This window comes from Exophiala viscosa, assembly GCF_022695815.1.
Source record: "Exophiala viscosa unplaced genomic scaffold EDD37scaffold_3, whole genome shotgun sequence".
Lineage (NCBI taxonomy): Eukaryota > Fungi > Ascomycota > Eurotiomycetes > Chaetothyriales > Herpotrichiellaceae > Exophiala > Exophiala viscosa.
Window position 1 is genome coordinate 496,469 of NW_026944355.1, and position 13,360 is coordinate 509,828.

The window sequence follows — 13,360 nt, forward strand, 5'->3', positions numbered from 1 at the left end:
ACAGGAGATGAATAAGATCAATAGATAAAGGGAATGAAATTCGGTCAGAAGAGATCGTGGATTTTGGTCAACTCTGCAAGGTCTGTAGATTGATTAGATGCTCAGCGGAGAGCAAGGGTATGTAGTGATGTTCAATCGTTATTTTGTGAAAGCGCTCAGAACCTCTTTTCAGCAGCCTTCCAGTTGATCACGTCCCAAATGGCGCTGAAGTACTCGGCCTTTCGATTCTGGTATTGAAGATAATACTAGCCGTGTGTCAGCACATGACAGGGTCTGAAAGACGAATTCCACTTACGGCATGCTCCCATGCATCAACACCCAGCAGGGGCTTGTATCGACCGACCACAGGGTCCTGGTTGGCAAATGTCTGGATGGAGATGTTTCCTGTCTGAGTGTCCTTGACCAACCAGGCCCAACCGCTGCCCTGGATTCCTGCCAGAGCAGTGTTGAACTTCTTCTTAAAGTCTTCCAAACCTCCATATGTGCTGTCAATGGCCTTGGCCAGATCTCCAGAGGGAGGCTCACCACCTCCAGAGTTCTTGGGAGCCAAGTTCTCCCAGAAGAGAGTGTGGTTGACGTGACCACCACCGTGGAAGTTGACCAAGGGCTGTAGAGCAATTTTCGCAGCGATATCGTCGTTGGCTTCGGCGGCCGCGTACTTATCGGCGGCATCATTGTAGGAGTTTACGTAGGTTTGGTGATGTTTGCTGTGATGAAGCTCCATGATTTTGCCAGAGATGGCAGGCTCAAGAGCACCATAGTCGTCTTGCAACGTTGGTCAGCGTTCTCCCGCTAAGAGATTTTCAATCCGGTACCTACAGGAAAGATCAGGGAGAGTTGCTTTGTTTCGGACAAAGGTCTTGTTGGCTGTTGTGAGAGATCGCAGAGGTTGAGTGGTCGCAACAGCTCGAAGTGCTGTGGGACGAGTGACTGATCGAAGCATGGAAGCCATGGCGAGTTTGTGAAGCTGGAACTACAAGGTTTTACAATCAAGTAGCAGAGAGGGTAGGGACTTGGGGAAAGAAGAAAGATAGAAGCGATACATCCGCAGCTCCGATGTATATCGAGATCGCGACCTCGCTTGCATTGAAGATGGACCTGCCTTTACGTCACCCTTTTAGGCGCTTGAGGGATCGGCCCAAAGCCCTAAACTGGCAGAATCTCGGCACAACTTCTTTTTCACGAGGCTGCAGCGAGAATCAAATTGAACAGACCGAAACCCACAAGACAAACACTCTTGGGACAGTGTTCGGTGCGGTGTGCAGCGTGGGGATTGCATTGAGTTGGTACTCATCTTGTATTGAGCCATCGGTCATCGCGGTTGTCGACCCAGGCTTGCCTCTTTACGAGTCTCAAATCTTCACGCACATGTGCCACATGCGCCAAACGCGCCGCTGATGATTCTGCCTTCTCTCGAGCATCTACTGTGTACGTGAGTGCCAAACTCGGTGCATACTTGGCTTCACAGTGATCAAATCCCCCGGCAAACTCCAAGCCACAAAATGAGTGACTCCTCGGAAGACGATCAGCCCTTTACTCTTCGAGACTACGACGACGAGGATACAGACAATGAGCGCCCAAATAAGCGGAGGAAAACGACAACAAAGACGCTGAGGGGCCGTGGGCTCGGGTTCGTAAAATCTACCGGGGACGAGGAGGCAAAAGATGAAGATGAAGAGGACGTAGACGACGAAAGACCTACCATGGGTTTGGGCATGGGCATGGGAATGGGAACGGGGATGGGTGGCTTCCGCAGCTCCTTCAATATCGGCGAATATGAGGCAAAAGATGAACCAGAACCTGTGACACCTGAATCAGACATGTCGCCTCGACCGGAGCCGGAGAAAGGCGGCGCAGGACCGTCGGCATTTGGGGCTGGTGGCAGAATACAAAAGAATTCTTTCGCTGCCCGAATGATGGCCAAGCAGGGCTACGTCGCAGGTCAAGGTCTGGGAAAAGCGGGCCAGGGCATCACAGCACCAATCCAGGCAAAGGTGCTGTCAAGTCGCGCTGGTCTTGGGCAAGGCAGCGGAACAGCCGAGCCACCTCGCAGAAGAGAGCCAGGGAAGGATAAGCCGTCATCAAAGGGATCTACACCTGGCACGAGTACACCACGGATCAAGGCCCCTCCAAAAGCGAAATATGCGGTCTCGGCAATCGAGTCGAGGGGTCTGCATGTTCCGGAGGCTATGAAACAGATCATAGTCGATGCGACAGGTTCAGAGACGAAGACGGTGACCTCATTCTCAGGATTTTCAACCCCGACCCGAGAGTCATCACCGGGTCTAGAGACCGCGAAGGCGACGTCTCGGATAAAACTACAACTGCAAGCATTTGCAGATGCGTGGGATTCCACGAAAGAGCAAGAGACACATCTGGAACTCGAAGACACCCAACTAGGCGCTGCATTGTTGCTCCACGAGGAAGAAATTCAACGCTATAACGGAATCATATCAGCATTCGAAAGAGTTGCGGTAGACGACTCGAATGAGTCAAGAGAGTGGAATGCCTCTATATCACGCCTCCAAGATGTTCAGACCAGATATACCAGCTACATCTCCGATTTATCACTCCCAGAACTCACAGCCTCATGCCTCGAGACACCGTTTCGACGGGAAATGGTCGAATGGGAGCCTCTCACCGAACCAAAACACCTGGTCGAGTCATTCCAATCGATTGATCAGCTTCTGGAGATCGAGAAATCCATCACTTCACGCCACAGAAAACGAACCACTTACTTTGAATCTCTTCTCCTTCTGCACTGGTATCCGCGTATCCGGACTGCCCTTGCAAAAGAGTGGGATGTTTACGATCCCGACCCGGCGTACTCTGTCATCACATCATGGTCACCCGTCCTGGCCCCTTGGCTTATCTATAAAATCCTCCACGAAACCATACTACCACGTCTGATCGAGGCGGTGAAACGCTTTCCTAAGACCATCGAGTCCACCACACTGGGACTCAGTAATGGGTCGCGAAAGTCCAAGAAATCCGCGCCAGACATGCACACCTGGCTTTTCGACTGGTGGACCTTGCTGTCCTCCGAAGACCTTGACCTCGAACACTTCGTCGAGCTCAAGTCGTTAGTAAAGGCCAAAGTCGATGCAGACAGTTGGCCAATGTGGAAGCCACTCCTCGGATCGCGTCGGCCCAAAGCTCTACCTCCCACCGCTGCAAAGATTCCCTCGGCTGCACCTTCTGGCGCCGCAGCAGCAGACATGGAAGAAATCACATTCAAGTCTCTGGTCGAAGACTGGGCATCGGAGAACAATCTACTACTGCACTCGTCACACAGATCCGATGCGTTTGGGCGCATCTTGTACCGGCTGCAAGATGCCGAGCGGCGCAGCAGAGGCATTCTCGTGTATCTGGCCGAAGATGTCGTCTTTGGCGAAGACGGCGAGCCATATGCTCTGGACGACAAACTGGTCGCGAAAGCGGTGGGGAGGTAGACACAGAAACACACTGGCTAACAAGGATAATATTCACTCTGAGCGCTGTAAAAAGTCTACTTGCAACCTGAAGCCAAAAGAAAAATCCCCTTTGCAATCGCTCCAAAGATAGGTATGCAAACTCCATATGCGCTTTTTTGGTAGAAGATCTCTCAAAGCACCCCAGCCATGAATCCAAAGAGTATGCATAGATGGCTAGTATGGTTTCCCATATTCCAACTTTCCCGCTCTTTCCGGTTCTTGCATCACCGCTTTCTAAGATGTCTTTGGAAGTTTGAGATTCGGTTCGCATGCTAGGGAGGTAAAGGTGAGAGTGAATTTACATCTGCACGAACAACGGTCAGCATTTGCAGCGACACACGATTGGAAAGCTGGGAAGACTTACGCAAGCAGCACCGTCAATACCAATGACCTTGCCATTGACCCACTCACCGTCCTGGCTAGCCAGGAAAGCAGTGACACGGGCAACGTCAATAGGCTGACCGACACGGTTCATAGGCGACCAAGTAGCCGCATACTCATCGACCTGCTCATTGGTCAAGTTCTCGCCGTTGGGGATATACTCCTTGCACACAGCGTGGTACATATCCGTCTTGATACCACCGGGGGCGACAGCGTTGACAGTGATCTTCTTGTCACCGCAGTCGATGGCCATGCAGCGCACAAACGTCTCGATGGCGCCCTTAGATCCAGAGTAGACGGTGTGCTTGGGCACGCCCTTGGCCTGGCCGGTGATGGAGCCCATGAGGACAATACGTCCGCCGACCTCGAGGTTCTTGTACGCCTCGCGAGCCACGAAGAACTGGCCACGGGTGTTGATAGCAAAGACACGGTCGTATTCCTCCTCGGTCACGTCCTTGAGATGTCCGAATGTCACAACACCGCTGTTTGACACCACGATGTCGAGCTTGCCAAAGTGCTTCTTGGCCTCGGCGAACATCTCGATGATCTGTGATACGTCCGAAACGTTGGCCTTGACTGCGATCGAGTCCCGGCCGAGCGCCTTGATCTCGGCGACGAGTTCGTCTGCGGCTTTCGAGGAGTTGGCGTAGTTGACGACAACGTCGGCGCCACGGCGGGCGAGTTCCAAGGCGGTCTCACGGCCCATGCCTCGTCCTGTGCACCAGTTAGTACCCAAGTTGCGGTGAAGATGACATGCCCGGGGTCGGTTCAGGGGTAAACCTGAATCCCCCGAGCCAGACACAGACTGTCGACGTACCTGATCCGGTCACGAGAGCGACCTTGCCATTGAGGAGGTATGAAGGAGATGAGGCGCCGCCGGCACTGCCGTTGGCGACTCTGGTCGAGTGGGAAGCCATTGTTTATGTGGGAGCGGTGTGTGTGTGCTGTGCGGAGAAAGGGTCAGTGTGAATATTTGTGCAGGACCACGAAGGATATATACAATTTCGGGAACGAAAAGAGATAAGGATCGTCTTATGTCTGGCCGGAAAAGAAGCGAGGAGTTTTGTATATGCAGATGCAGCTGTGTGTGCGTCGTCTTGCAGGGAGTTGACACTTGAGGACACATTTTATAGCAGTTCTATTTATTGACACTCCCCGTACCTAATCAGCCGCAGGGCCTTAAACTTAGTGGGCGGTCGATCGACTGGACCCAAAAGCCCACAATCGTGCCCCTCCCCCTGGAACTTTTTCGTGGTATCGGCCCCCTTTTCGCCCACGGATACAGGACGAGGGGCATAGCCACGGCGATAGAGCTGGTCTTGAACTTTGACCGCTAGTCAAGACTCGCAATTATTAATAAAGCTGATGTTAGCGGTGACGATACTTTGCAGTGGTCTGGTCATTGAAAAACATGCCTGGCCCTTCCATGATATGGGTGCTGTGATCAGACAGACTGCTAACCAGGAAGGATCTCGTCAATTGCGGCACAAAAGTAATTGCTGACTGCGCTCCCGTATCAAAGACGTAAACATTCTGTTCCTGCATCCGTGGGAGCAACTCCGTCTAGTGAGTACGGTTGTACAATTATCGTCGCGCCAAAGGGCCCCTTCTTTGCCCGAGGACTTCAGGAGCCTTTACGGTGTCCGACGCTGGAAATCTTTTCTAGCGGGCGGGTGGTGAACTCTGTTGTCGCGACGTCCGGCGCTAGAGTCGCCTAATCACGTGGTTGAAGTTGGTCCTAATGAGGACTTGGTAGTTTGTCTATATATGCTCATCGGCCACACTCTCGGCGCCGTGTTCTCCGACCAGCTTTTCTGTGTCGAGTTGCGTCGGCGGAACCCTCGGCTTCGCATTCTTCATGTCAAGCAGGAGTTGTGCTTTTGTGCAATGACTGCGCGATGCCCTCCCGGCGAGGTGGCGACGACCCATACAGCTTTGCTGTCACGAATCCCGTGGAACCCGCGGCCCGATGCTCGTTCGGCATCGAGACGTAGCACTCCAGATGCCGGTGTCACATGCGATCACTGGGGCTCCTCGCTGTCAAGCGGCACTGACCCTCAATCCACTCTTGATGCATGCGTTACCCAGTCGATGGCTTCACTGTCCTCCTTACTCAGGTCAGGGACAGTATTCGAGCATCCTCAACAGCGACCCGGATCATTTTCTTGAGCTCTGGTTTCCAGTTATTCTCCCTCCACCTCTCCCATTGACCAAGCCTCTCATCAGGTTCGAGATTGAGTGTCTCATAGCCTTCCTTGATCACTTTCTGGATTGCAGCCGGGGATTGATGCGTCTTCCTCCCGTGCTGTGCCTTTAACAGACTGTGATAGTGCGACGAAACACTGATCAACGCTTCCACCGATCTGTTCAACGTGCTGGATGGTGACCCGAGATCACAATACGCTTGCTTGAATTTCGCTAAAATATCATTCGCTTCAATCAGCTTGTAGAAGAGGTCGTCAAAACTGGCTGGATCCGGCAGAAATCCGTCTCCCTTGGACAGACAAAAAGCTGCGAGATTGGCCAACGTGGAACACAAGTCTTCCCGAATGTTCCTGAGATATCCAAGATCGCTCGAGTACTGGGCCAGGAAGCGCATCAATGAGATCAACGAGCCCCATATATAGGCCCAGTGATGCTGTAATCGAGTCTTTGTCTGCTCAAGATGTGTCACTATACGTAGTATAATTCCCAAAGCAAGACCGTATAGTTGGACGTCGAGTTTTTTACGAAGATTGTGACTGAGGGTGTCCGTACAGATGTCCAAAATTGCGATCGCTGGAACTCTGGCATTTGTGACAAAAGGTAGATGGGGAGGCCTTTGATGGCACAACCGAACCACTGCCTTGGCGTCCGATGACGAAATTTTCTTTACCAGGATAGGATCTTCCACCATAATGCGAATGGCTAAGAGACTCAGCACCGCATATGTCGACTGGCGAGGCCCCCGATAGGCATGATGAGAGATATAAGACGTTGAGGACAGGAAGGTTGCGAAGGGTGGTTCTCGATCTTCGTCGGCTGGTAGATTGACAAGGTTCGCCGCAAATATCTTATTCGCTTGAACGAAAGAATACAAAGATAAAATGCAAGCTGCATCCTGGTTGGGAGTGGTGGCGAACAACGCCTTGGCTTCCTCTTCGGTGGGAGGGACGGGTTTCTTCGCGTCTGCTGATAGTGCACGCAGGCCAACCATCGAAAGTGTTGAATTCAGACTCCATGCCGTCGGTAAATCATCCTGTACGGCCACATACTGGTCGCGAAGTCGTGCAGAGGCACTGGCAAAATTCTGCACCAGCAAGCGAATTGTATCAACGTTGACAAAATCCTCCAGTCGATTCTGATACACGTTTTGCGATTCAAACTTGTTGTAACTGGACAAGACCCCGATAAGAACAAACGCCTTGAGGCCTTGGGAAGGATCTTTGTCCATGTCATGAATGTACTAGTAGAATCAGCGTCATTCATATAAGCCAAGTATATAATGTACCTTCACGAGCGCGGAGAACAGATCCCTGTGCATGAAATACGACACCAGACTCGTGTGGAAGCCGCCTGCCACGAGAGCAAGGCTGACATCAAGCGCTTTAGTTCGTAGAGAACTGTCGGTTGCTTGACGGATGATTGACTCCAGTGAGTGGACCAGGTCAGACATCAACTTATCAATTGCATCGAGCCCGGCGAGTACCTGAATCACGTCTGTGTTCGGGTTGGTATATTTCTTGGTGAATATGGCGCATAGAAAAGCTGCCAAGTTCTTCAACAATCAACTCTGGGCCTGAAGTGCTGAGGCTGACTGAAACGTACCTCAAGTGCGTTGCCACTTCTTGGAGAATTTCCTGAGCTGCTCTCCGTGATTGCCCGCCTAAAGAATGCCTGGGTTTGAGTCTAAAACCATGTCAGGCAGTGTCACCATAGAGCCAATGGAATGAGCTGACCATACATGCATATGAAGCAGGTCGTTAGCGGTCAATGGTGCGAGGATATCATAGAGCCGTTGCTTATCCGGCTTGAGAAGGAACAGCTCCCTCCAAAACCCTTCTGAGGGCACATCCTCATCAGTATCTTCATTGGCAAGCACATTAAAAAGATGTAGATAGAGCTGGACGATTTTTGGCTCAAAAGAATCTGGCCTCAACAATTGAGTCAGGGGTGATTCCATGGTAGATGCAGAAGCTGAGGGTTGTCGAGGAGGAGATGACGGGGTCAGAAGTCATGGTCAACGATGCTGGTTCCTCCTGGGCGCTCTGAGAAAGGAGTCTTGTGGGCATGGCACGAGCATGGATGACCAGAATTCACAGCTGAAATTGATTGTACGACAACAAACCCTCGGGATGCTTGGCAGGTGGCTTTTGCTGCAGTTGGACTTGACTTGGCTCTTCTCACCGTCTGCACAGAAGGGCGAGCGAGCATATTCACTTCAGGGATGCTTTATTGCGTGCGACAGGACGTCAAGACCTAGAGATCTTCGCGGATTGTATATGAAAGATAGACAAAGGCTTGGGAGGAGTGTCTATCTGGTGACAGCAAGTCTCGGACAAGGCTTTATGATCAACTCGATTCCGATTGGCTACTACGTGCAAACCCGGCTTACAAACCTCGGCGAGAGAGAAGTTCATTCACCTGCGGCTCTATTCTTTTCTCTCCATCCTCCTACAATTGAACGAACACTCTCGACATCACACGCGAGTTGCCGATAAGGTCCAAATGCTCGACAGACTATCATTATAACACCTTTCTCAATCTGCACGTCCATCAGTCCCAGAACACCAGTCGCAATGGCTGCGACGCATTTCATCCCAACAACGACGTCATCCGCCACGTTCTTCCGAGCACTCGCGGTAGCCTCGACGGCGCGATCATGTCCTCACTCGCTGAGGACGTTCTCCTCCTCTATCGGTCGACGGGCATCGTCGAAGCGAGAACTCTATACTGCTCCCTCATACCAGCCGCATAGTCTCCCTGCAGATTATCCGTTACCTCCACGAAACACAAATGTCCCAGATACGTCCATAGCAGGACCCGGACCTCGATTGAATGACACGAATTCCTTGAGACAAAACACCACTCAACAGAACAGCACCTCGGAGACTGCCAGCATACGCGTGCCCGAACGAGAGGCGCAACAATCCAAGCCAGTGGCCCCGCCGCCGCCGCCGAAGACAGAAGAGACCAAGTCCGCCAAACCCAGGCGGAGCAAACTGAGGCCGCGAAAGGCCGCGATGAAAATCTCCCCGGATGCGTTGATTCATTTGCGCAACCTCCTGGACCAGCCCAACCCGAAGTTGATCAGAGTTGGCGTTAAGAACAGAGGTTGCTCTGGTCTCGCGTATCATTTGGAGTATGTGGACAAACCGGCCCCCTTCGACGAAGTCGTTGAGCAAGAGGGAGTCAAGGTCCTGATCGACAGCAAAGCATTGTTCAGCATTATTGGAAGTGAAATGGATTGGCAGGAAGACAAACTCAGCGCCAGATTTGTCTTCAAGAATCCCAACATTACGGAGCAATGCGGTTGTGGCGAGTCGTTCAGCGTTTCATGAAGACATGACCAGCGTGATGCATTTCCAGCGTTTGGCAGAAGATGGTCTCGAGGGTGTTTACCCGAACATTATATCAAATTAAGCATTCCAACGTTCGATAACATCAGGGATCTGCAGGCTCTTCGGTGCTCGACCTAGTAGACGCCTTTCTCGTAGTCAATCACCCTCACATCATCCCATCTATGACTATTCTTCTTCCCAAAAGCGAGATGGCTGGGATCGTCGGAGAGATAGTAGTCGCGGTCCTTGAGGGATGCGAATTCGACCACAAAGCCATGCGTGAACCCGCCCTGCCCCGTGTCAGTACCACTGTTTGAGGCATGGCCAGCGATCGCAAACCTGAGCGCCTTCTGGACTGTTATCGACGCCGCCAGATGAAGTGATGATGTATGGCTTGTTCGTTGACGGATGCAGGCACGTTTCCTTCAGAGACAACATGTCATCACAGACCTGTTTGCATTCAATGACTTGTATAGCATCTATGGAAGTGTGACATACCTCTTTCTTCTCCGCATCGCTTAGCGAAGACTTGAGTTTGAACAAGACGATATGTATGATAGTCATTCTGAGGCAGCTTCCAAACAGTGAGCTTTGTTCATATGCTGTCAAGATATATAAGACCAACACTCCCTCTTTCCATCACAAATACTCCATGGTCTAAAAGTCTCTTTATAAGTGACAGGCGGTCCGGTGTCCCATCTAAGGACCCTGCAGCCGGCCGATTGACAGCAATTAGGCTTTGATGTCGATGCGGGGCATTTGTTTAGACAGACATTGTCCCGCATCTACGAGATACACAATAGCTACAAGTAAGTTTTTTTGATCAAGTGCTTCCCGCAATCCCATGAAGCCGAACACAACAGTGTGGTACATACCCTCCCGATACTTCAGCCTTGAATCCAGAGACATCGTTCAAGCATTCGAAGCTGGTACAAGGCCACAAGGCACGAGCGAAGCTTTCCCTTCACGTCCGGTTGACCGAAAGACAGAAAGACGTTCAGGGCGAGAAGCCGCATACCTATAAAACAACACTGCACTTGCCTACATCCCTGTCGCCTCCTTGAGCACCCTCCACCAGCCTCAGCCATCATGGCCGCACACTCCCACGACGGCGTGCCCTCACACTCCCACGAAAACGGGAACGGCGCTCCGCATGGGCACTCCCACGAAATCCTCGATGGCCCAGGCTCCTACCTCCACCGCGAAATGCCACTCGTCGAGGGCAGAGACTTCAGCGACCGCGCCTTTACAATCGGCATTGGCGGTCCCGTCGGCTCAGGCAAGACAGCACTAATGCTAGAACTCTGCCTAGCCCTGCGCAAAGAGTACAACATCGCCGCCGTGACCAACGACATCTTCACCCGCGAAGACGCCGAGTTCCTTACGAAACACGGCGCCCTGACACCCGAGCGTATCGTCGCCATCGAGACAGGCGGGTGCCCGCACGCCGCGGTGCGCGAAGATATCTCCGCCAATCTCCTCGCCTTACAGGGACTGCACGCCAAATTCGGCACAGACATACTCTTGATTGAGTCCGGCGGCGACAACCTCGCGGCGAATTACTCGCGCGAACTTGCGGACTTCATCATCTACGTGATTGACGTTGCGGGCGGGGACAAAGTCCCTAGAAAAGGCGGACCAGGTATAACGGGCAGCGACCTACTCCTGATAAATAAGTGTGATCTGTCGGACGCGGTGGGCGCGGACGTCGACTTGATGGAGCGCGAGGCGAACAAGATCCGCGAGGGAGGGCCTGTGGTACGTGCCGTGATCAAGCATGGTGTTGGTGTGAGGGAGACGGTCGGTATGATTATCTCCGCATGGAAGAGTACGCCGGGATATGCGGAGAGTAGGAAGCGGTGGGCGGCTGGTGCGCAGAGAGGAAGTGGTGAGCAGCCTCCTGTCTCGCGGCGAAAGTGATGTCGTCGTGAGATAGGAAAAAGCAAAGTGTCAATAAAATGAAAAGAAACATATAACATCACAACTTGGCTGTTCTTCCAGTTACCTTATACTGTCATGCGACCACTCCGAGGCTCTATACCGCAAGACCGGATGGTATCCTAAGACGTATACCACCAGAACCATCAACATCATGCAGAGAGAAGACTTGTCTGCCTGTACGGGCCAGTCACCCTCGACCCTCTCCTTGCAAACCTGGCCAACGCAGGCCCCAACTCAACCTTATCCTTCTTCACCCTCTCATCCACCCTCTGCGCCCTCTCCTTCTTCATCTCTTCCAGCCTCAACCTCTTCTCATCAATGATATTCTTCCCACCCTTCTTCCTCAAATGCCGTCTAAGCGCACTATTCTTCCCCCTCATCCGATTCCGATCCTTTAACTTAGACAATGGATCCAGAGGCGGAGCATCCAAATCCTTCTCCCGTCTTCGCTGCTCCGCGCTCCGCGCATCCAACGTCCCAATGAAACTCGGATCCAAGGCAATCGTCTCCGGCTGCAATTTGGTAAGCAGGCTCTTGACCTCAGTCTCCTGGCGTTGCTTGCGTGTCTCGTAAGGATTGACCTCCAGCGCATCGTAGTTGGCCTCGCCTGCGCCGGGAACAATGATACTGCTGAAGCCCTGGGCGTGCGAGATTCCGAGGACGTCCTCGAACGGGCAGAATTGTACTCGCTCAACTCTCAAACCGTCGTTGCCCCAGTTCAGATACGGCGAGCGCACTTTCGAGGGATCAGAAGACGTCAAGCCCGTGAATAGATCCTTCCATATCGTCACGCCAGTCCCATTGCCGATCGCCGCCAGTCCGCGGTCCGATATGTCGATCGACGACGCTGGTTGGCGTGTCTTGTACGTGTGAAGTTCTTTCATCGCTCGTAAGTCCCAGAGTTTCAGGCGGAGGTCTTGTCCGCCGCAGAGCATGTAGTGGCCTGACCGGTCTATCGCAATTGACCGCACGGGACCTGCATTGGACTGCATTTTGACCAGCGGTGTCGTCGAGTTCGGCGACCACAAGGACACCGTGCCGTTCTGGTGCCCAACGTGCAATATCGCATTGTATGGATTCTGAGCAAGTGCCGTGGGCGCACCTTTTCTCGTTGGGTGTTCCGCAACAATCTGGCCAGTCGATGTGTCTGTGTAACGCAGATATCCACTGTTTTCGATGCCGGCGAGGAGGAAATGGTAGGGCAGGAACTCGAGGTGTGTGGTCTCGACGTACTTTTTCAAGCAGTGAATTTCTACTCCAGCATGGTCGTAGATGTATGTGTATTTCTTCTGCGCCACGGCAAAATACTGGTCGTTGTGTAGCCATTTGGCGTCCCGTACCGTCTCGTTCAAATGCATTTCGCAACCTGGCTTTCCATCTCGCCATTCGCAGGTCGCGATGTGCCCTTTACGCCCGGCAAGCAGCAGACTACGTCCATTTCGTGTGTAGTCCGACACATAAGGTCCCAGGTCGAGTTTGAAATCGACCGACTTGTTCGCCTGCTGGACACCGACTGCGTCCAGAATATCATCTTGCCGGACTTTGTATGTCTTTTCGAGTTCGGATTCGGGCTGCAGAAATCCTTCCTGGTTTTCGTAGAGAATCTCGGCATCCTTTGCGTTCAAGACTGCGGTACGGTATTTGTTCTCGATGCGTTGGAGATTTGCGCGCAGCTTTTTATCTTTGACTTCGTTCAGGCGCACTGGTCGGCCTCGTCCATATTTCTTGCGTGCTTCGGCGAGGCGTACTTGATTTTCTCTGTTTTCGGCGGTCAAGGTGCCTGTCGGTGCTCGCTTCGTCTTCGCTGGAGGTGGAAGATTGTGGATCGTCAATTGGCCATCGCCATTCTTGACGAGGGTCTCCATGTCCGGAACTGGTCTTTCGTCCAGTGCAGGAACAATGAGTGTGGTCTGGAAATCTAGCCGTAGACTCTCTCCAAGACGTGCCCGCAGCCAAAAAAATTCTGGTCGGCATACCTGACTTTTGCCCGGCAAATCGGGCGTGATCTGCGGGCCGCGCCACCGC

At 52.5% G+C, this 13,360-nt stretch overlaps 7 protein-coding genes across 7 annotated transcripts; 2 read left to right on the forward strand and 5 right to left on the reverse strand.

The window, feature by feature from the left end:
- Positions 1-16: 16 nt before the first annotated feature.
- On the reverse strand, positions 17-1,081 carry EDD37DRAFT_625380 (Fe-Mn family superoxide dismutase). Its single transcript, XM_062816234.1, has 3 exons — positions 820-1,081; positions 296-765; positions 17-245 (listed from the first exon to the last, which is right to left on the reverse strand). The coding sequence occupies exons 1-3, from the start codon at positions 950-952 to the stop codon at positions 156-158; spliced, it is 693 nt and encodes a 230-aa protein (XP_062671602.1). The 5' UTR covers positions 953-1,081; the 3' UTR covers positions 17-155.
- A 2,379-nt stretch (positions 1,082-3,460) lies between these two features.
- EDD37DRAFT_625384 (tetrahydroxynaphthalene reductase) lies at positions 3,461-4,986 on the reverse strand. The gene is made up of 3 exons (XM_062816235.1): positions 4,672-4,986; positions 3,838-4,568; positions 3,461-3,777 (listed from the first exon to the last, which is right to left on the reverse strand). The coding sequence occupies exons 1-3, from the start codon at positions 4,769-4,771 to the stop codon at positions 3,772-3,774; spliced, it is 837 nt and encodes a 278-aa protein (XP_062671603.1). The 5' UTR covers positions 4,772-4,986; the 3' UTR covers positions 3,461-3,771.
- Positions 4,987-5,967: 981 nt separating this feature from the next.
- Positions 5,968-8,016, reverse strand: EDD37DRAFT_562530 (uncharacterized protein; the record flags this gene model as incomplete). The annotated part of the gene is made up of 4 exons (XM_062813918.1): positions 5,968-7,299; positions 7,345-7,611; positions 7,662-7,742; positions 7,798-8,016. The coding sequence occupies 4 exons, from the start codon at positions 8,014-8,016 to the stop codon at positions 5,968-5,970; spliced, it is 1,899 nt and encodes a 632-aa protein (XP_062671604.1).
- A 467-nt stretch (positions 8,017-8,483) lies between these two features.
- On the forward strand, positions 8,484-9,849 carry EDD37DRAFT_315544 (Fe-S cluster assembly protein SufA). Its single transcript, XM_062811374.1, has one exon. The coding sequence runs from the start codon at positions 8,633-8,635 to the stop codon at positions 9,392-9,394; it is 762 nt and encodes a 253-aa protein (XP_062671605.1). The 5' UTR covers positions 8,484-8,632; the 3' UTR covers positions 9,395-9,849.
- On the reverse strand, positions 9,529-9,958 carry EDD37DRAFT_648180 (uncharacterized protein; the record flags this gene model as incomplete). Its single annotated transcript, XM_062817977.1, has 3 exons — positions 9,529-9,684; positions 9,734-9,844; positions 9,893-9,958. 3 exons carry the CDS (start codon positions 9,956-9,958, stop codon positions 9,529-9,531), a joined length of 333 nt encoding a protein of 110 aa, XP_062671606.1.
- Positions 9,959-10,167: 209 nt separating this feature from the next.
- On the forward strand, positions 10,168-11,399 carry EDD37DRAFT_315433 (urease accessory protein). Its single transcript, XM_062811373.1, has one exon. The coding sequence runs from the start codon at positions 10,484-10,486 to the stop codon at positions 11,312-11,314; it is 831 nt and encodes a 276-aa protein (XP_062671607.1). The 5' UTR covers positions 10,168-10,483; the 3' UTR covers positions 11,315-11,399.
- On the reverse strand, positions 11,400-13,296 carry EDD37DRAFT_315395 (NUC141 domain-containing protein). Its single transcript, XM_062811372.1, has one exon. The coding sequence runs from the start codon at positions 13,198-13,200 to the stop codon at positions 11,485-11,487; it is 1,716 nt and encodes a 571-aa protein (XP_062671608.1). The 5' UTR covers positions 13,201-13,296; the 3' UTR covers positions 11,400-11,484.
- Between the last annotated feature and the right edge of the window lie 64 nt (positions 13,297-13,360).

Coding starts and splice junctions, on each gene's coding strand:
- EDD37DRAFT_625384 (XM_062816235.1), bottom strand. CDS start 4,771: ATGGCTTCCCACTCGACCAGAGTCGCCAACGGCAGTGCCGGCGGCGCC. Junction 4,569..4,671: donor CGCTCTCGTGACCGGATCAG/GTACGTCGACAG, acceptor ACTGGTGCACAG/GACGAGGCATGGGCCGTGAG.
- EDD37DRAFT_315544 (XM_062811374.1), top strand. CDS start 8,633: ATGGCTGCGACGCATTTCATCCCAACAACGACGTCATCCGCCACGTTC.
- EDD37DRAFT_315395 (XM_062811372.1), bottom strand. CDS start 13,200: ATGGAGACCCTCGTCAAGAATGGCGATGGCCAATTGACGATCCACAAT.
- EDD37DRAFT_625380 (XM_062816234.1), bottom strand. CDS start 952: ATGGCTTCCATGCTTCGATCAGTCACTCGTCCCACAGCACTTCGAGCT. Junction 766..819: donor AACTCTCCCTGATCTTTCCT/GTAGGTACCGGA, acceptor CAACGTTGCAAG/ACGACTATGGTGCTCTTGAG. Junction 246..295: donor TTGATGCATGGGAGCATGCC/GTAAGTGGAATT, acceptor ACACACGGCTAG/TATTATCTTCAATACCAGAA.
- EDD37DRAFT_315433 (XM_062811373.1), top strand. CDS start 10,484: ATGGCCGCACACTCCCACGACGGCGTGCCCTCACACTCCCACGAAAAC.